Consider the following 21,964-nt stretch of genomic DNA (forward strand, 5'->3'; position numbering starts at 1 on the left):
TGCATTAACTAAGGGTTACTTGAGTTGATGATCACTCTGTTTATTGCTCCCATTTTTAACCCTTTATGGGGCAGTCAGTGAAATACTTTAAAAATAATAATTTCAAGCTAATAGTGTTATTGGAATCCAGGAAAAGACCTTTGTAACATAAAAAAAAAATATGGATATTTTGATGGCAAAAATGTATGTCAAGAATTGCCAACTTGCACGAATATATTAAGAAAAATAACAAAAATAGGTGCTTTTAAATGAAATTCACAAAAAACACTCTGCGAGTAAAAGAAACAAATTTTTTGGTACAACATAACCTTAGAGGCATTATTGCTGATACTGGTACTTACATTTTGTAGTTTTTAGAACCCAAATATAATTGTTAAATAGGGTTATTAACCTTTTAACTTTTCAATTCGCTTTTTACCCTTTTTTTCTTGACTTACCTTTTCTTCAACTTCATTTACAGTAGGTAATATATCATTCAAGGGCTCATCTAATTGGTCACATGCCAAAATAAAATGTACAGCAATGTAGCATTATCTTTGCTGAATGGCTGGATATAGATCTGCTGCTTCTAGATCTCACTGAGGGACAGAGGGGACTCCATTTCCAGAGGCATAGGCAGAAAAGTTTTATAAGGGTGGCCAGGCAATAACCAATGTACACTAAGGGGTGGCCGAAAGTAGATAGGAACCAGAACCTCACGGTCAATCTACACTGAAAATTAATGAGCAAAACATCCATATTTTCTAAATAAAGACAAACTATACTTTCCCACAGCCTTAGCTAACAAATAGATGAATATATTCAAACATCCGTGCTTTCTAAATAAAAGGTATAGTGGATGAAATTCTTTCAGGTTTGGGTTTTGGGGCAAACATCTTTTCCATTGTCATTACTTACCTACTTTTATCAATAATCATTACACATATTTATGAGTACTAATATCAGCATAAATTGATTATTTAATAAGTTTTTATTTAAATAGTTATTTATCTATGATTTCACAGAAGACTCCTAGATGACTTGCAGAGACGCATCATTTTCTCATTACCCCATAAAACACAAAATCTATTTCTGCTCGAATTCCGAACTCATTATAATGTTAGAATATTGGGGTGCATAATAACCAAAGTGTTTTTCCTTGTAAATGTTAATATAAGAAAATTTAAAATGTTTTGAATATTCCAATTGAGATTATTACTGTTGCCACATCTGAATCAGAAGAAAATAAACGGTAGGGGTGGCCAATGATTGGCTAAGGGTGGCCATGGCCACCCCTAGCCCCCATCTAGCTCCGCCCCTGCCCATTTCTGAGGAATATGTAATTGATCAAAAACGTTCACTTGCCCAATAAAGGGTTAAAGCTACCTATAAGGTAAAATATCTACAGTGAGAGCAATGTTAAACGAAGCTGAAAAGAAAGAAGTTTACATTCTCTGTAATATGCGTTATTTTTTGGTATTTTTCTTCATACACAAGATGGGTTCTTTTATGTTACAGCACTTAAGACCTCGCTCCCACGCCTTTCTTTTTTAGTGCAATGGTGGAACACTTGGTTGGGGGAAAAGAAAAGGAGTAGTGGGTTACAGTCCTGGAATGTGGAGGCGCTCCCGATCCCTGCGTTCCCGACTCTGTGGCGCGCGGGTCTCGGGCGCGCGCGCAGCTCACACACACACGTTTCTGTGGAAGTGCAGAGAGGAGGCAGGGAAGCGTCGCTGGAGCGGGGAATGATGGCGGAGAGCGAGAAGGAACAAGTTTGATACCGGAGCCAAGCTGGAATCTCGGGCGAGCTTTTCGGCGTCTCACTCGGTAAAGCAACTAGGTGAGTTTCAGAAAAACTACTTATTTACGTTTTATTTCCACAGCAGACTGAGTTTGACCGCTGCGAACTACTTAATCGAAGCGCTCTTGAAACGCAACAATGAATCGTTGGAGGCTGAAGTACTAACATTGGGGCTCTATTGAAGTGTCGACAGACTGAGGTGAACTTTGTGTCGCTCTTTATCTGACGGTGGAGTTGCCAGCGGTACCAACACAGGTTCATCTATAAATTTAAGGCCCACAGGCGGTTCTTTTTTTTAGTTAGCCTCGACCATAAGTAGTTGAGGTGAAGTTTAGCTTAAGCTAGGAGTTAACTATTCAAATGAACTCAACGGCTGTGCTGTTGAGCTAACCTTCAAATCAGTGTTACGTTGCACCTGAACTGCTTCTATTTTTATACTAAACGTAGTTTTATTAAATCAATGTTTGGGTTCCAGTTTCAGAGGATTGCAGTAAGGTACCAAATTCAACCTCTTTTAAAGCTTGTGGGGGGTTAATTAAAGAAAAATACGATATAAAGTACAACTACTTTACGCAACTTTAACACAAAAACGGGTAAAATTGCTTTGAAAAATAATTTACAGCCTTAAAAATTAGGAATTTGGTTTTAGCATTTTGAAAGTCTAGATAAGTATGGGGAAACTGAATATAGATTGAACGTACCTGACGTCCCTCCCTCTTTGCAGAGGACAAGTTTAACACTTTATCTGCTGGCAGTTGGATATATTTAGTTTAATTTGTGCCAAGATGAAACCAATTAATTAATCAGCCAAGCACGTCGGTTTTCTTCTCTTAAATGACTATTGTGAAGTACCCGGATGAGATATTTTATTTATGGCAAAAGTTGATTAAGCATTAATGGTATTACAAAAAAAGGAAATGTTTCTCTTTTTAGGCTTTTTAACTGGGTTTGGTATAGATTTTAAACAAATTATCAGAAAATATAATTTTGTGAGGTGATCTTAAGTATCTCTCTCTCTCTATATATATATATATATGTTACCTGGAATAATTCAGACTAGATTTTTTGATATGTTAGAGATCTGAATTAATTCAATTTTGTCAAGTCTTTAGCCAAATAGATGTACAATGGAGTGACATTTGTTCACCACACATCCAAACTATAAGGCCGATTAAGATTTGTTCAATATCATTTTTACAAAGAAACTGGAAGTTGACTGAGTTTTTATCTTTAAATACTTTTAAATTGAAAGTGAAAGAATTTGAAGCGGCCTCAATGATCTGTAATTGTTTTACTTGATATGTTTTTTTATGTACCTGTCATTTGATTTAATGCATCTCTGTTTCTTATGTAACTTTGCTGCTTCTTGGCCAGGACTGCCTTGAAAAAGAGGTTTTTAATCTCAATGTGATTTTTTCCCCCTGGTTAAAAAAAAAAAAAAAATGAATTGTCGGAAAAAAAAAAAAAACTCTTTTCATAACAATTTGGAAATAAAATATGGCACTTAAAATCTGAAAATGTCTGATTTTGTAGTACTCATAATGCATATATGAAAATCAAAAATTAAAAGCATACAAAAACATTCTCAGTTAAAAGCCAATCTAAAGTCATATATTTTTTTTTAGATATTTTTGTTTTACATATATCTACAAAAGAGGACATTTATAAGTGTTATTATTGGAACACTGATCACAACATTTGAAAACAAGTTATCCTTTTTGCTTTTCCTTTAATTTCTTGCCTCTGTCCAAAAAAGAAAATTATATAGTGAAAAGATGCTAACAACTTTAAGTTGGATTTTTTTTACCTTTTTTTTATTGATGGTAAATTCAGTTGTATAAACAATCCCGCCCCCTTTTATAATCGACCAATCACATTCACTTTATTCACTCGTGTAAAGTCGGGCACTACTCGGGAGAATTCGGAACTGCAGCCGTTGGAACAGCCACTTCCATATGACTTTAATAGCCACAGCAAATGACATTATTTGATTTTTTTTTTATGTTGTCATGTAGATGTGTCGGTAGTATTGCATCCTTAAACCAACACTAAATAGCTTTCCAACCTTCAGATTATTTTCATAACTTTTGTGATTATATGTTGACTTAAAACTAGTTGAATGACACCTATGTCATGGCCTGAGGGGGTCTGTATCTGTTTTCTCCATTCCTTATAAAGACAGAAGTTGATGATACTAAATTTCCCTAAGGGACTATATATTTGTGCAAGTCTGTAGGTTTGATATTCAGGGAATGCAGTGGTTAGTGGAGTAAGTAGGTACAAAGCCAAACCAAAGTTTATTTTCAACATCGCCATATGATATTATATATTATGATATATGATATTGTTTCACCACAGTTGGATTCATTACCTCATCGGTGTTCATATTTTACACAGCCACTGGACACAGAAATGTAGTTCAGTCCAACTGCAGGTGACCAGCAGGATTTTACCACAAAATGAGTGTTTTTTGTCGTCAAGGGGGAGCCAAAATCAGTGAATGTTCCCTTATGATGTTCTCTGACGTTAAATTGAAGAAGTTCTGTTCTGGATCCATTTGATGCTAAAAGACTTTTCTTGTTTTCAGTGTAATATTTCCAAATTTCACATGAGAGTTTTAGACCCTTAAGGGAAATAATTTTTGTTAATAATGAGGTTGTACTTTAAATGCATTTGTATAAAGGTACTTTTTGTTGTTTTTCAGATGACTTCACTTGAGTCGAGAAAACAGTGCTCCAGAAAATCTCTGCTGGACCCATGGCAATGGTTGCCTGAACTTGTACTGTAGTTCTCCATAAAAACATTTGCAAGAGGTCATTTGTTTTAAAACCAAGCTGCAGGAATAAACAACCAAAATGATCAAAACGGAAAGCAAAGGAGGGGAGAGGAGCCTAAGAAGTGCGTCACCTCATAGAAACGCATACAAGTCTGACTTCCATGCCATTAAATGCACCTTCGATGGGACAAAGCCTGAGGATACATCCAGATCGTTTGCAAATGGATCCAATGAAACCAAGGAAGAGTCGCGGGGCAGGCCTTTTGGAACCAGAGTGAATAAGATCAAGAACATATTCCTACAAATGGATGGACAGCAACAGGAGTCTCAAGAAGGGAAACCAGCTTTAAAGTCTGAAGTTCCACATAGTTCACCAACAAAGCTGCAGTTCCCAGTCAACACTCACAGAGTTCATTTGAACAGCTCTTCAAACCCTGAATTCCAAAATTTAGATAAAACACCCAAAGGGGAAGATGTTGAGATTGACAAAGTGGCTTTGGCCGAGAAGTTTTCTGTGACCAGAAAACTCTTTGAAAGAGGGATCAAAGAGCAGCCGATAGCAGAAAAACAGTCCACAACGAGAGTGGTTCATCGGTTCTCCCTTGGAAGTACCTCAGATGAAGACAAAAGCACAAGGAGACTGTCAGAAAGCAAAGAGAGTGCTGCCAAACTGCAGCAAACTCATACATCTCCTGCTAAAACTTGCTCTGATGAGTTAGCTGATGGCGAAAGAAGGCATGTGTCTAGAGTGTCACTCAATGCAGGGCCTTTGTCAAAGAGGTTAGAAAATTATATAGTAGAGAATGACTCAGATGACAACAACACATTGGTGGGGAAAGGAGGCGTGGCATCGGCTAAACAACACACTACCGCTCAACACACGCAGCCTACATTTGTGTCCACAGCTGGTTTACACAAACCTACTTCTCCTGTTAAGGAAGCTACTGACTCTTCTTCAGTCAATATACTCATCAAAAATAAAGACAACAAATCTGGATCATGGGGATCAAATTTAGGTAATAAATCAACAATGCCAGCTATTGTTACTGGTTCCTCAATGGCAAATACAACTCCAAAACTTTGCTCATCAGAGCAACCGACCTTAGTTACCCATGACAACAAGTTCCCCTCCTTGTCTGTTGATAAATTTAATAGGACATCTGTTGGTGATAGAGGTAAACCGTCTAGTTCCCCCCCAAGGGATGAGGAACAGCCTTTGCTGTCAGCTGGTGGATTGCTAAATAAACAGGCAGAAAAACCCAAGAGTAATGATGGCCCAGCTCTTGGCCAAACAGGGCCTGACTCCAGAGGGGGGAGCACAGTCCGAGCCGAACTGGTGGTGGTACAGAACGAATCCTCTGACAGCGAAGAGGACGATATCGCTGAAGATAATGTAATTGAGAAAAAGGAATGCGTCAAAGACCTACAGAGAGGCTTTCAAACAGGACAAAGCCTCAACCCTGCTCATCAGAACCTTTCACAAGAGGATACAGATGATGAAAGGGAGGGAGATGCCTTAGATGGTGGTTTAGAGAAGGAGCATGAGGGCTTAGTTGTGAGTCAGGATTGTAACAATACCTACGAAGATGATGAAGAAGCAGCGGAGGCGGATGATACACCAGAGAAGCAAGTGGAGGAGAACAGTCTTGATAGAGTCTCTCCTGTGGTGTATGGTATAGAGAATGCAGCATTTGTGGATGACAGAGATGTAGACCAGGTCATCAGGGAAGAGGAGGAGGAGGAGGAGGAAGATGAGGAGGAGGAGCAAACCGATGGGGATTATGACGACATTTATGAAGTCCCTGGTCTATCAGAGGAGGATGAAGCTCCTCCAAAAAGGAAAATCAAGTTCTCCACTGATCCCATTTTGGTAAGTGTTACAACTAACACACTGTTTTGTTTTGTTTTTTGGCTTAAATACCAAAATATGTTGTACAGTGCTTTCAACATAGACCACAGTCTCACTGACTCAGCGATGGTGTCTGACCTGGGAGTTTGCTGTAGGCTGAGAACAACTTAGCAGAGGCTGAGAATGAATGCTTTTGTCTGCTATGCTGACGTCACAGCTGCACAACTATGTCATCAGATAAAATCTGCCACTCTACAGAGAGAAAAAAATGTATGCTTTATAAAATCTTTAACAGGAAGACGGGCGGTTTGACAGCTTAGTTTCTTAATCTCATGAGAGTTGAGAAAGAAGTTTGGAGACTAGGCTTATGTATTACTAACAGTATTTTTGGAAAATGGTGTTGATTTTGCAAAGTTTCTCTGAATCCAGGGCTACAGATTAGAAAAGTTGCAGTCAGGTGTTTGGGTGAAAAGTTGCACCTTATAGTAAATAATTTCAACCCGTCTTGAGTGGATGTTTTAGTGAGTTAAGCTGTTTCCAAGCATGCAAGATTGTCTTAAAGTCTAAAAGCAAACATTTGCTGGACTGAATGCTTTAGTGGACTGATTGCATTATTTGATTTGAAAAATCTGTAACATATTATTAAACCATGTAGTTGTTTCTTTTTTGTGTTTTTGGTTTATTTTGGCGGGGATGTAGTGAATCAACCTGCATGTTTTTTATATATTTTTCCTTCCCGAATTTAGGTTGCTTTCTTTTGTATTTGGCAGTTCTGTAGGTTTGCATTGATTTAGTATGGAGGACAGAAAAAAAGTGTTTTGAATGAGCTATGCGTCTTTTTAGTATGCTTCAAAAATTATGCTATCTTTTGTACACCTTACCGTTACTTCATATTTCCCAGCATTACATTTAGTTTTGCTAATTTCTCCCACTGTCCCAAAGAATGTAGCTGGTTTTACTTTGAGTCTGGCATGCCAGTCTTGATTTGCTAGTTGCATGAACTTTCCCTACCTTTGATTCCCAAACCTGATTTACTGACAGGTAGTAGAATGATCTAATAAAAAGTAAAAAAAATAAAGCAGGTGTGGCTGAATTGCACCAATATGTAGAAATAATGGCAAGTTTTTCCTATATTTTGTACAGTTACGCTGCTGGATATACTGCCAAAACAATTTTTAGTCATTTGGAAAGGAATAACCTCCCTTTGCCTTTTTTGTTTGTGCGATGTGTGCAGCTTTCATTGCCATTTTTGAACAGTAGTGATGGCAGTGTTGGTCTGTATTTTAAGACTGGTTGTAGAAGAGTCTCTAGTGGAAGAGCGTTCCTCATAAAACTGTTACCCAAAGTTTATGTATTTATTTTTAAACTGTCATGCAAGTCTGGCCTCGTAAGCAGTGCTTTTCAGTCTACTAGTCTCAATTCGATTTAAAAATACTTTATTGATTCCCAAAAGAAATTTAAATGTTATTGTATCATGTAGCAACCTTCACTTTTTTTCCTAAAAGTTGCTGTAGGTGTTGATAACTTAGGAAGGAGGGATCTTTTTTATTGGTTTGTCTTGAAATGGGTCTGAAGAATTCTTTGAGTGAAGGCACTTGGTTGGTGTTTTTCAGTCTTTTGAAGAGGATGCATTGCTCACTGTGGTCTATCGTTTTCTTTTATGAAGAATTCTTCTTTTGAAAATCGCCTCAGAGATTTTAGAGGAGTTCAAAGAACCAAGAACATTTTTCTTTCAGCCTACTGAAAAGTTTTTTAAAATAATTTGCTCGGAAGAAATCACACTCCCCACAACAGCATTATAGAAGATGTGTAGCATTTTGCTGCAAACACTGAAGGATCTGAGCTTCCTTAGGAAGTGCAGTCTGCTCCTTCCCTTCTGGTTGATGACTTTACAGTTGTGTCTCTAGCTAAGTCTGTTCTCCAGGTGAACATCGAAGTATGTGTTCTTCTCAATCACCTCCACTTCTTTTCCTATGGTGTCAATAGGATTTAACTTGTTCCTGTTTTTCATCTGCGATCTAAAATCATCTCCCTTGTTTTGTTTATATTCATGATCATATGATTGTTTTCACACCATTTCACAAAACTGTTCACCAGCTCCCTGTACTCAGCTTCTTGTCCATCTCTGATTAACCCAATAACTGCAGAGTCATCAGAGTATTTCTGCCAATTGGAAGTCAGAAGGGTACAGAGTAAAAAAAAATGGTGAGAGTAGTGTTCTCTGTGGTGTTCCTATGTTGCTGATTGCTTGATACTTGGCCCTTAAGTCTCACAAACTGGTCTGCTTGTGAGGTGATCTTTGATTCTGGTGATTATTGCTGCCTCTAGCTGAGTCTTCTGGAGTTTCAGACAGAGTATATCCGAATTAATCATTTAAAAAGCTTTCAAACGCAAGCAAGTACATCTTACATTGTATATGTTATGTTTACAGTAAACAGTATTTATACCTCCTCTGTTTATATTCAACCATTCATTTTATTGTGAAAAAACAAAAGCGCCTGCTATTCTTCTTCTTGTTTGGGAAAACCACTGCTGGTGAGGTTTAGATCAAACAAACTTTTGCAGTTTGGTGACGAGCTGCTCTGTATAAATTGGAGGTTATTGAGCCATATGATAAGTGCTTTTATACATGTGACAATATTGCATGTATGTCTTCAAATGTATCCACTCAGGGAGCTGGTTTCTATAGAGGACCTAGAGAATAACTGAAAACGAATTGTAAATTGTATTGTTTAATGCGTTATTAAATATTTAAATTTGCAAATGCTTTTTTCTTTTAAACTTTCTTTATGAAGATTTAAAAACCCAATTCCTAAATCTGATAGTAATACCTTTCCTAATTACACATTTAAAAAGACAATTCCAGTTCTCTCATTGGTTAGACCGCCACACTTCACAAAATAACCAAAAAAAAAAAAGAGCTGGTTATATCTAAGGAGCAAAGTGTTAGACTTCACTAGTTTTCAGTGGGTTCAGAGACTACTGAAAACCACAGGAAAGATAAATGGAGAGGGGAAAGTAAAAAAGTTAATGGGGGAAAAAAGGATTTTAAAATACAAGGTGGGAAAAAGGAATTACCTTGTTAAATATGTGATTAGGAAAGGTATTTATAATCAGATTTAGGAATTTTTGTTTTTAAATAGTAAGGATAGTATTTGAAAATAAATTTGTAAATTCCAGTATTTAATGACGGATTACTAAATAGAAAATTACAATTCCTCTTTAGAATTCAATTTAAAATGTGCAATTAGAAAATGCTTTTCACTCTGGATTTCAAGTTGCATAACTTGAATGTTACATTTGAAATGGCTGCTTATCATTTTCAATGACTCTCTAGAATCCTCATAGGATATCAGAAGTAGATGGTTTTGCAGCCGCTTCATCGTAATGGGACCCTTAACCCCCAAAAAAGCTTGTCATATGCACTCAAACCCAGCTTTGTCTGGATGAGGCTCATTTCATTTCACCTGCCTACTTTCCCCAGAGTGCTGTGCTAGATCTGAGTTTGTTGAAATCATAGCTCATTCTGTCAGATGTATTTCTACTTATACTGATCAAATATCTATTGCGATATCCATTATGGTTTTATGGACCAGCCCTAACCACAACTGATATTCTTTCACTGCTTTCCATCTAACAAAAATTTAGTTAAAACAAAAAATTGAAACAAAAAAAAACTGCCTTGTATTCCAAAACATTTTTCAACATGTTTATTCAGCCCCTCAAATCATGTTATGTCAGGGTGTGGACCCTCATCCCTTCTAATTTCCATCCCAACCATCAGGGGGTCCTGAGAGAGGGGACCAGAAGCTGACCCAGAGTGGTAACCCAAACAACAGACCGCTTTATTTGGCTGGGACATTTAAGAAAAAAAATAGTATCCCTACGATCTCCTATCAGATTTACAAGCTAAACAGCTTAACATGCATCACGTTTGTGGTTTGGCTGTTAGGTCAAGGCCTCATTGGTGGGGAACCTATTTTTCATGCTTGCATTGCTACCTAAAGCCTGGCTAGCTAAACTCACTTTACTTACACTCTACTTGACTGTTTGGCACTAGAAATGGATCCACTTGAGCTTTAGCTGACAATGAGAAAGGAAGTGCTTTGCCTTTGTAGTTCACAGCAAAATTAGATCCCATAGTATCCCAGGTCTTTGTGATAAGATAAGATGTCTGACAAAGGAAATATCATTTTTGAAGGCATGGAATTAAACACTTATAACATGTTACAGTCATATTGGTGTTTAAAAGGAAAACTTTGATGAAGATAACCTTCATCGGTGGAGCCAAATACAGAATTACTGCTGCGTAATGTGGTGAATATCCATTATTCCATATCTGCAGCAGATTGCTGAAAAGCAGAACATAACAATGTAGCATTCGTGTTTCAATCACTAACCCAGCAGGTCATTGAAGAACTCAGAACATCATATAAAGCACTGCAGCCCTCATGTGCCTCAGTTAAGGCTGATGTTCATGGACACTAATAATGAACAAGGCAAGACTTGCATCTGAGTTTCCAGTAGGAAACCACAGCTGAACTAAAAACACAAGGAAGATATTTTGGTCCTCCCGATGCATCTTCAAGATTTTTTACTCTAACCATTAAGATGTAGACCATCAAGTCCACCTGGGAAAAGTGGCTTCACCGCAAAACCTGGACTGAGAGGCTCTGTGACAGTGACTCAGATAAACCCCTTTGTAGGTGAATCCAAAAAAAACCCAGAGATGATTCCAAATTCCTTCACACTGATGTAACAGGCTGATTGTTTTTAAAATTTCATGATGGCCGTGGTTGATGCAGGGAGTGGTTCAAGTAGTTATTTGCTTTGGTATAATTTTTACATAGAACCAAACTGGTTTGGAAGCCGTTTTTGCCTTTAAAACATTATTTGAGAAATGCATGTTATTAGGATTTGTTTAAGTTGAGACAGAAATGCAGAGGAAATCTGTAACAAATGCTACAGATTTTAAACTCCAGGCATTTCAATAGATATTTATGTTCCAATAACATTTCATTATTATGCCTTATAGCTGTGCTGTTTGCTTGAGATCTTTTCCCCCCGGATGTTGTGTTTGTCACCTCACAAGCATTGTTTCTGTGTTAAATGTCTAACGGCTGAAGATGCACTTTTTTTTTTTCAGTCTAGTTTACACCCTTTTATACTACTGGATCAGTTCAACGATGTATATATTTGTGGATGTACATCAGACCTATTTTACCTTTTAAAGTCTCTTAAAGGTATATTGGAGGATGTTCTTTTTCCGGGTGGATCATCAAAATAAGTGGTCCACCTAAGTGCCTGTCATTCTGGTGATATGTTTACATAAGGCCGTCCTACATGCTCATCCCCATTTCCACTGACATTGTGGAAAAATTGCAAATCTTCTTTTGGAAAGTAAGCTTGTATGAGAAAAGCAAACAGCGAACTTTTAAACAGAGCGTGCACGAGGAAAAATGGGCTTGTGTGTGCTCTTGCACACGTTTAATAGGCTTTCCCTCTGGAGCAGGTATAGGGATGTGCATGTGCATTTTTTTTTTTTTTTAAGTAAATAGGGTGGGTGTTTTCAAAAATTCACGAAAATCCTCCACTTTACCTTTAAGGTGACATTTATTGTAAATAGGTGGTAGATAAATAAACTGGAAATAACAGAAAGCTAGACGCATAAACACTCTCTAGACGCATTAAGCTTTAACAGGTTCACTTGGGAAATATTAATGGAATGGAAAAATGGGGTTAAAAGTTAATAAATAAATGATCATATGTGAAAGACGATTGATTTACAATTAGGTCTTCAAACTACTGGAGAGTTAAATGAAGCACTTAAATAATTGACTGGTTTTCTAAATAGATAATGTGTCTCAACTTCATTACAACTCAAACTTTTTTCATTGAACATGATTTTTGCTGCACTTTGAAATCCTGCCAATCAATATGGAACTTAAAAGATGAAACGACCCTAGATAAAATCTGATAGTAAAGTAATAAAAGGTAAGAGTTTAGTCATTTCTGGAAGCAGGTGAATCATTGAAAGAATAGAGATGTTTGTGGCCATTTGTATTTGGCTTGCAGTTTTTTTTTTTACAGTACTTTACAGCTCCAAAACAAGTAATGAGAAAGCATGACTTCTTCTTAGTCATGCACCCAAAGGAATGTTGTCAGGGCCAAAACAAGTGTTTGAAACATGCAACCTTTCAGAGAACATAACCAAAACATTTCATGGCTGCTGTAAGGTATGACATTTCTACAGTCACATTTTTATTGAACATTAAAAAAATGCAGCATTATTTTTAGAACTTCACTGTATCAAAAATATACAGACATTTATTCTACAGAAGGAGTTCAATGTTTCCTCAGGCTTTTGTACAAGAAATAAAGAAAATCCTAAAAGTTTATTATCAGGTTTGTCCTGTTTGGACGTTTCAGAGTGTCCAAACAGGACAAAAAAGTTTTCATGTATTTGTTTAATGTTAACCTGACGAATGTTTTCATTACAACTAGAAAATAAAGTTTAGTAGGTCAAACCCTGAAGCCAGCATCTCCCACCTGCTGCCTTTGCCCAACCCCCTACTAAAGAACAGGAAGCCTCAACATTGGATTTAGCCTGACATCCAACTTATGTGTTCACGCTAAACCGAAGGTGTGGTTAGGGATCTCAGTTCATTGCATTATTTGTTTAATTTTTACTCTTTATTGTATTGTACTGTCTGTATTGCTCACTGAGCAAGCATACACCCTCTGTAATCTCATTTACTTGCTATGCATCTGCGCCACCTTTTGTGTGTAATCTCATTTGTAAATGTTTCACTTCTTGCAGGAAAAGCACAGCTTTAAGAAATGATTTGCATTACGTTATCTTTACAGAATGCATGGATAGACATGTTGGCAGTGTGTTCTAGATCTGCACTTAATACTATTAACTTCTATCTGCAGTTGAATGACTCCTTTGCTGTCATGGTTTTCTTTTCTAAGCCAAGATATCTCAAAGCAGATCTGACTTCCTTTCAGCCACCTGGGCTGGAGGGTGACACCAAAGAGCAGAATACTAATGCACTCTGCTTAGTGTTGCTTATTAACCCTATAAGCTTATTTCTAATACTTTGAATTTTTTCTCTGATCATCAAAACATTTCCACAACACACTACTAAAACAACAACTTAATTGTGTTGGGAGTTTCACCACTTTTACGTGGACTAATATAGTTTTTGTTTGACCGTTTATAGACCAACCTGTTTAACCTGTTTATAGGCTCCACCACTTTGGAAATGTGATCCTTTTCTCGAACCTTTGTTCTCACATTACGGTTTATGCTCAATGGTGATGCAACTTATCCAAACCACACTGAGTTTAGAGATTTATCACTGTCTCACTTTTCTTTTGAATGCCACAACATGCATCTAATTGCCCCTAAATGCAATATACCTCAAAGATGAACCTTTTTTAGCTTACCCTGGCTTGTTTTTTGAAAAACCTACTCTTAAGAAGAAAGACAAATGACTGATTCCTCAGGATATCAGTGTAGTTTTATTTTTCAACCTTTTTTCCCCCCTAAGAGATGAATACTCATAATGGCCTAGCTCCAGTTTAAGAGTCCATCCAAGTGGTATAATATTTTGTAGGAAGATGCATGGTGGCGGAGAAAAACCTGTATCCTATTTTTTTGTTTTCTGTCGGATACATCTAAGCCATCCTTAATTATCGGGACTTGTCACATATTGATATTGTGATAGTGATTTGATGGATCATCTGTCTCAAGTTAATTACATTGCATAGTGGATCGCAATTAAACCAGCTAATCCAAAGCATACCTCATGTTGTCATTTTTTCCATCCTTACTGCGGATGTGATGGTGGCCTGAACAAATATAGCAGCATTTTTAGACCTAATACCAATAAATTATACATCATGATTCTTTTGGATGTACAGCCGTATAACTAAGACTTAAGCACCTTTTTAGAAATGCTACAACAAAACATAGGATGATTTTTGTTGTACAAATCTTTATAGTACAATGATCTATAAAAAATAGGGATTGCATAAGTAAAACAAGGACCCAGTTTGGTGATATGTAGAAAATGTTAGCAAATACACTCTCTATGTATTTGTTATTGGAGATCCTGTATCTCAATGATTTTAAACATCCTCTGACTTTGTATCTCTACTAGTTGACTCTCATTATCAACCTGTTAATACACCTGATTAAACCAAAAAAAAAACTCTAAGTCTTTAGTATGAAAACTATTTTCGAGATTGCCGTATATATTATTTTAGAAAGGCACTTTTAATCGGGGGAAAAAACAAGCCTATGTTTTTTTTTTTTTGTTTTTTTTTTTTTTAGAAAATTACTTTAAAACTTCTTTTTTTTTTAAGCACTTACATAATATCTGCGGATTGATTGATCAGTCCAGAACATTTCAGAAACGACAACTCCTTTTGTGCTTAGAAAGCCTGGAACAATTAAAACTGCAAAAGTTAACAAAACGGTAACAAGCCAAAAAAAATAAGAGCACCCTTGGCTAAATGGAAATGACTCCTCGGTCTGACCGTTTGTCTTAACATGGTGTGACATTTCATCCAGTACTGTCTACTAGTTTGTAAAAGAAAAAATACAGCTGAGGTGCAGCAGGGAAAGTTGGTCTTTGTTCAAAAACTCAGTTTTGTTCTGGTCAAGCTTAGAGCCTTAGACTGCTTTTGTTTTGATTTGTATATCTCCTTCCTAAAACAATCCACTTCCTTGTGATGTAATTATTGTCATAGCAGCCGAGTGTTTATCATTTTAGATTCATGTGTACAGGAAGTACTAAGAGGAAGTACTAGAGATATACCTTTTGCTTCTTTTCCTGGTGTTTGTTCAGACCACTGCTCCAGCCCACACCCTCACAGCATGGTTTAATTTGTTGTCTTTTTGTGGTTCAGTTTACATTTCAGGCTCCCTGATCCAGTGGGCAGACCCTGTCTTTTTTTTTTTTGCACTGGCGATAGGTTTTCCCTGGTTTGCTTTTCCTCACAGCTGCTGACTCATTTCCCAACTCTGGTATTCTGTAGCATTAAATGGCATGGTAAGATGGAAAGAGTTTAATGTTGGGTGTAGGCATGACTGGATCTGTCTATGCATTAAAATATATAGAGTGGGCATAGGCTATTAAGGTTCTTAAACGTTAAACGTGATGTAATTGTCTGTGAAATAAAATTGAAGACTAGTTTTAAGGTTTAGGTTTAAATGTTAAAGGGGCTTTGGAGAAAATCCAAATCACTTTTAGATATGATATTACGTATTGGATAGGTGGTTTCAGTTTAATCCAGACTTTGGACTGGGCTTGTTCTGAAGTCGGGGTAGAAAATCTGTTTAGTCTGGTGACAGAAGACACTAATGAACAAATTGATTTCTGTCTTACTTACCAACAAGGATCTGATTGTGTGACTAGAGTTCAGCAAAGAACAAGTTGTTTTTTTTTTAAGGCCTGGGGGTTTTCGGTAGCATGAAAACCAGACGTGATGCACCAAGAGAAGATTAGGGGGAAAAGTGGTGCTGCTAAAATCTATTGCTATTGTTGGGTTTCACTGGTCTGATCGGTATTCTAATCCCCTACAGTTCAGTCTTTATTAGCCAAGCAAGGCCAATCTTTGCTTTAGATTACACTTTAAAAGCAGAGGAGTTTTAAGCAGTTCCACAAACTTTTGATGACCTACAAAGGTTAACATTAAAAAATAATCAGTAAAAAAAAACTAACTATGAGTAAAATAAGTGTGATACCTTTAAAGTTCTCATAGAATCTACATGCACATGTTGTGTTTTAGTTAGTTAACCTTTATGGTTACAGTAACTTTGCCAATTAAAACATCCAGCTTGGTAAGTAATTCTGGAAATTCTCCACCAGCCCCGCTTTGGGACCTCATCCAAAAGCTGCATCACAGGGAGACTGAAAGGAGGATGATTTTTGTTTTTTTTTCATTAATTTCTCAAACACTGTTGAAGTGTTTCCCACAATGAACTTTTTCATTTGATCTCATTATTTTTTTTATGTTTTTTGAAGATGCCTTATTGGAGTATTGAAACTCTAAACATGCCATTATCTAATAAGGCATCCATCTTAGAGCAATAATTATACCAAAATTATAAAAATTTTGATATAAAAACTTTTTTTTTTGTTCATCAGTAGGCTCTATCCACAACTCATTTAGTGAACAAGTTTCATTCTCAAGTGTTCTAAATTCTGTAAAAAATCTTCTTTAGTAAGTTACCTTTTGCTATCCGATTATTATTTGCTAAATTAAAAAATTAATTATTGACAGATAAATCGATTTTTATGATGATCATTAGTTGCAGCCCTAATACGATCCACATTTCTGTCTCATCATTTATCAAATAATTATCTTTGTTTTCCATTCAAAGCTGCCTCGTTTTATGCACAAAAACACAATAACACAATATCTGATATGTAATAGAAGTGAATTTCAGAACAGGTTTAAATTAAAATGTTACTCAAAACTCATGTGTCTTTGTTCTACTTTCATATCATTTAAATTTTAAAGTTCACTTGGAAGATTTCAAAGATTATGCTCTTTTGTTTAGAACTTTATGTCTATAATATCTTGGAGTTGTCATTCTCCTCCAATCCCAACATTGGAACCAAAACATGCTGTAAGTGTTCCCATAATTTCTGTGACTGAATCATCACGTTTTCATCCTAATAAGGAGAACCTCCGTTTGGTTAATCTTTTTAATAGAGCATCTGCTGCTTTTGGAGTCTGCTGTAATCTAATCTGCTTTCCTCATATTATCACATAAGCTTTGTGCGAAGTTTAACTTACTCTTGTCTCGTTCATAGCAGAGCCATGATTTTTTCATGTTTTTTTTTTTTTTTGTTTTTTTTGTATCCTTCACCATCAAAGCCTTCAACTGTAATTTATTTTACGCTGTCAAACTTTTAATAGGCTTCCCCTCTCGGGAGTGGGTACAGGATTGAGCTTGTGCTTTTTTTTTTTTTTTTTTTTTTAAGTGAAGAGGGCGGGTCTTTTCAAAAACTTGCAAAAATCCTCCACTATGCCTTTCACAGAAATGTGTCACTATTTGATGTTAGTAGAAAACCATGTTCTAAGCTGAGCTGAGTTTGTGGTTCTTCTTTAAGCCTTTTTGAGCTTTTCAACTGGATGATGTTATGTATTCCTACATGCCTACATGCATTTTATACCTGTTCCTGCCCGTCAGCAAATAACTTAGGTGATTACAAATCAGTAATGAAAATAAATACAATTTTAATGACTACTGCTTTCCTAAAATAATTTATTTTTGACAATCCCCCCCGGAGATTTTATGTGGACTTTATTTCAGATGGCTGTGATGGTTGCTCTAGTTTTTGTTCCAGGACAACTGGGTAAAACGAGCTTTGTGGACTTTGAAATACGCTTTGGGTTTTTGTGCTGTTTGACGGCTGTTTCCAGAATGTTTGTGTTTTCAGTGTGGTCTGAAATGTGGAAAAGATGAGAAGAATTATTTTGCTCTCTATCAACATGATGTATAAAGAAACGATCAAAGCCGCAGCAGAAGATATTTTTAAGCTCCAGTTTCTGAAGGTTTCTGAAAAATCAACACTGACATACATGTTTATGTTAAATGGGAAGCGGTTTTCTTTGCAAGACCCTTTGCCATCCAAGTTCCTAAAACGGTATTTGCAAAAGTCCAACAAGCTTTTGAAGAACCGTTCCCCATATGAAGCAATAATGTGATCCTGCAGGATCAGGGCTCTGATGAGAGCAGAATCTGTAAATAAAAGTCTTATACTCTGAAAGCAGCAACAGTTTAGACGTTGTGCAATTATTTAGCTTCAAGATATATTTTTGTCACGTGTTCCTTTTTTTTTTCACACTGAGGAACAATTTTCATCTGCACATATTCATCTTTGTTTGATTAGCTCTTCACAGATGTGCCCCAGTTTCCACAGTGCCTCATGATCATCACCACTACTGCATGTCTGTTCTTTGTAGCTGCAACCATAAAAGTCTTCTTGAGATGCATCCAATATTTTAAGCAACCCGCATGCTAATTCTGAAATCGCTACAGCGTATCAATAGGAAATTCTTTTCATGTTTTATTGTTATTACATTTGCCATTAAACTGAGGCTGCAAGTAAAGCAGGCTGATGAGTACCAAATGGTTTTATGGAAAGTTTCAGATGAGTGCAATTACACCATACTTTTTTAACTTAAAGCCAGTAGGACAGTATCCCCTAAATGAAAATTATATGTGCAAAAACTGAACTAAACTGTTATTTTAATATTCTGACTTGCGTAGGTCTTTAGTACCTTCTCCAATGAGGATTATGATCGCAGCAATGATGATGTGGACCCAGTCGCAGCATCTGCAGAGTACGAGCTGGAAAAGAGAGTGGAGAGGATGGACGTGTTTCCTGTGGAGATTGAGAAGGGTGAGTCCAAAAGAACCTTTAGGGTATTGAGCAAGTGAATTTATGAGGAGTGTGTCAGCAAAATAATGAATTTATATTTTACTGGCACTCCTACTAGAATTGTATAAAATATTTCTAGTCTTAAAGTTTTGGCCCACTAATGTCAAGATGTGTAAATTCCCCCTTTTCTTTAAAATCTTGTTTTATTATTTGCCAAACATTTTTTTACAGCATATGAAAATGTACAACATTGATTTATAATTGCTTAGAAACTGAGACCAGCAAATTATTAATTGGATATTTTAAACTGTTCTTAGCGTCTTGCATTACATTTCTTCACTGTAGGGCAATAAATGTATTTCTTATCATATCTGTTCGTTCCACTTGTAGACCGATATATATTTTTTGTCAATACTATCATTTGTTCTTGTCGTTTTTTGTTTTTGTTTTTTTTGTCAGTTAATGCATGTATGTGTTATATTTAGCAAATATGCCCTGAGATCCAGTGCTAATCCCCTTCATTTGCTACCGTTAATGTTATGTTTCCTTTGCTAATATTTCTTTGTTTTTTAAAATAAAGACTTTTAAAGTATTTGCTGTACTAATATTGTTATCATGTAAATGGAGAAAGAAAAGCAATATCAGCTATAAGAATCAGTCCAAAAATATTGTCAGGACATATTTATAATCGGTTAGATGGACGTCAAAATAATTGGTATCAGCATTGGCTTTAAAGAAGAAAACCATCAGTGTATTTCTAAATGATAGTTGACATTATTCTCTACAGGTTGTAACAATACACCTTAATTCAGAGTATTGTTAATTCAATTCAATTCAGTTTATTTATATAGCGCCAAATTCACAACACATGTCATCTCAAGGCACTTTACAGTTCAACCAGATCATACAGGCTCCCAAGATCTCTAAATCTTGCATTTTTCATACTACGAGGTTGAAAGAACAGAATAAATGTTTTGTTCAACCTTCCTATTATCTGTTGAAAGTCAAATTCTATCCCACAACACAAATAAACCACAAGGCTGAAAATGGACAAATTGTATTTCCTCATAATGTGATTGTTTATGCAGGATTTGGCACCTTAATGTTACAACTTCAGATCAGTTCAGTTATAACTCAGATGTTTGCAGTTTTTAAATATAATGCATTTTGTACAAAACTTTTGGGATGCATTCTCCATTATCATCCATTCTTCTAAACCATCCTTTTTCTCTTCCAGGGGATAATGGGCTTGGCATCAGTATCATAGGAATGGGAGTGGGAGCAGATCAGGGTTTGGAAAAACTTGGAATTTTTGTAAAAACTATAACAGAGAACGGAGCAGCTGAGAAAGATGGACGGTAAATAAATGGTCCAAGTATACTGCTTCACCCCCCTCCTACATTAATGAGATGTTAGACTCCTGTCCTAATTTTTCTATCACCTGAATTTAGCACCCATTATAACATTCTTCACATCTCACAGGTTTTACTTTCTTTCCCTGTAGGATACAGGTGAATGACCAGATAGTGGAAGTTGATGGTACCAGTCTGGTGGGAGTGACCCAGCTGTTTGCTGCAACTGTCCTAAAGAACACTAAAGGCACAGTGAGGTAAGTTCAACTGCTCTCCCCCTACAACAACCTAAATCTAACTATCCTGCTGGCAGCAACCTCGTCCTTTTCGTATGTCACTATGAAATGATAATGGCGAAATAATTTTTCTTTTAAAATATTTTAGGGAAGGGAAAGAGGATCTGTTGTTTTCAAAGTTTGCTTTTTCTTCAAAGTCCTACATGCTGTTCAAAATACTATGAAAATTATTTATAGGCAAATTTTACCACCTACACATTACAAAGTCTGTTCAAAAACACATTTCTAGTTTGCATATCTTAGCTTGAGGGATACAACAAGCAATGCAGTGTGGGTATTCAAAGCAACATGTATAATGCTACATTGTAAAGAATTCTTCTCTGTAAAAAAACAAAACAGGTTTCTGATTGGTCGAGAGAAGCCAGGAACTCAGAGCGAGGTGGCCCGCCTCATCAGTGAAACACTTGAACAGGAGAAGAACCAGCAGCAACAAGACCTGGATGATCCTTATGACCACTCTACAGAGGAGGTAAGTCTGCGTCATAGGGACCCTTAGAAAGATTGCTCATTACTTTGCCTAATGCTGTTTACAAAAATGTTTACAAGAGTAAATCCTGTAATTACGATAATGCAGTCAAAGCATTTGTGCAGTATTAGCCTCTGTACCACTCCCAGACCAATGCCACTGGGATCTTGCAGGAAATTAGCAGCTGCCTATGAGTAAGCCATGTGTCACAGTTCTGCTGTAGGACAAGGTTCAGTCAGTTGCTGTCTGTCCATCAGAGTCATGAAATGTTGTTCTGTCCATCAAGCCTTTGTAGACATCTAATTTTGCAACATTGAAACAATGCAAGGATTTAATAGAATTTATTATGGCAGACAAAGAAAACAAGTATCAGTTTTTGTGGCCATGCAAAGTCTGTGGCCATAGTCTTGTTATCTACAGAGTGTGTTTGCTTTTATTGCCATAAACATACCAAGCCAAGCCCCTGAGGTGACACCTGTGGACCAACCCAGTGTTGTTTGCTGTAGACATACTGATTGAGATATTTCCTCAGGACCAGGGTAAAACTAGGAGTATGGCTTAATCAATATCAAGCTGTAATAGGCCTTTAAGGTGTGTTTGAGCTCACAGTAAGTATATCTTTTAGGAGGAGAGGTATGAAGACGATGACACGATAGAAGAACGAATTCTTGGGTCCAATTTCTCTCCAGGAAGAAATGTAGAGGTGTTCGAGCTGCCTGATTCTGAGTCGTTGTTCATGCCAGGGGAAATGAACAGCTCTCAGATGGCTTTCAAATTCAAAGAGGTACAGAAAAGAATTTCTCTATTGTTGGACATCTGTTTACGATAAAGTATCTGGTATATTAGGGTAACGATATGTCAAATGTTTCTAACTTTCCATAGCTGCAACTGAAGCACAGCATTGCTGTGGCTGAAATAAATCAACTAACGGAAAAGGTAGGAGGAGTAAAATCTATCTATCTATCTATCTATCTATCTATCTATCTATCTATCTATCTATCTATCTATCTATCTATCTATCTATCTATCTATCTATCT

At 36.6% G+C, this 21,964-nt stretch overlaps 1 protein-coding gene across 4 annotated transcripts in view; it reads left to right on the top strand.

The window, feature by feature from the left end:
• The first annotated feature begins 1,664 nt into the window (after positions 1 to 1,664).
• LOC107102280 (neurabin-1-like) overlaps positions 1,665 to 21,964 on the top strand; it is a 34,454-nt gene continuing 14,154 nt past the window's right edge. For all 4 annotated transcript variants that reach the window (XM_015401517.1, XM_015401519.1, XM_015401518.1 and 1 more), the window contains exons 1-8: positions 1,665 to 1,819; positions 4,485 to 6,426; positions 18,701 to 18,833; positions 20,050 to 20,170; positions 20,317 to 20,421; positions 20,800 to 20,929; positions 21,552 to 21,710; positions 21,809 to 21,862. In XM_015401517.1, coding sequence (XP_015257003.1) covers positions 4,636 to 6,426; positions 18,701 to 18,833; positions 20,050 to 20,170; positions 20,317 to 20,421; positions 20,800 to 20,929; positions 21,552 to 21,710; positions 21,809 to 21,862 — 2,493 coding nt within the window. In that variant the 5' untranslated portion in view covers positions 1,665 to 1,819; positions 4,485 to 4,635. The remainder of the gene's footprint in view (positions 1,820 to 4,484; positions 6,427 to 18,700; positions 18,834 to 20,049; positions 20,171 to 20,316; positions 20,422 to 20,799; positions 20,930 to 21,551; positions 21,711 to 21,808; positions 21,863 to 21,964) is intronic.

The sequence above is a fragment of the Cyprinodon variegatus genome, unplaced genomic scaffold, assembly GCF_000732505.1.
Source record: "Cyprinodon variegatus isolate N-32 unplaced genomic scaffold, C_variegatus-1.0 Scaffold1230, whole genome shotgun sequence".
Lineage (NCBI taxonomy): Eukaryota > Metazoa > Chordata > Actinopteri > Cyprinodontiformes > Cyprinodontidae > Cyprinodon > Cyprinodon variegatus.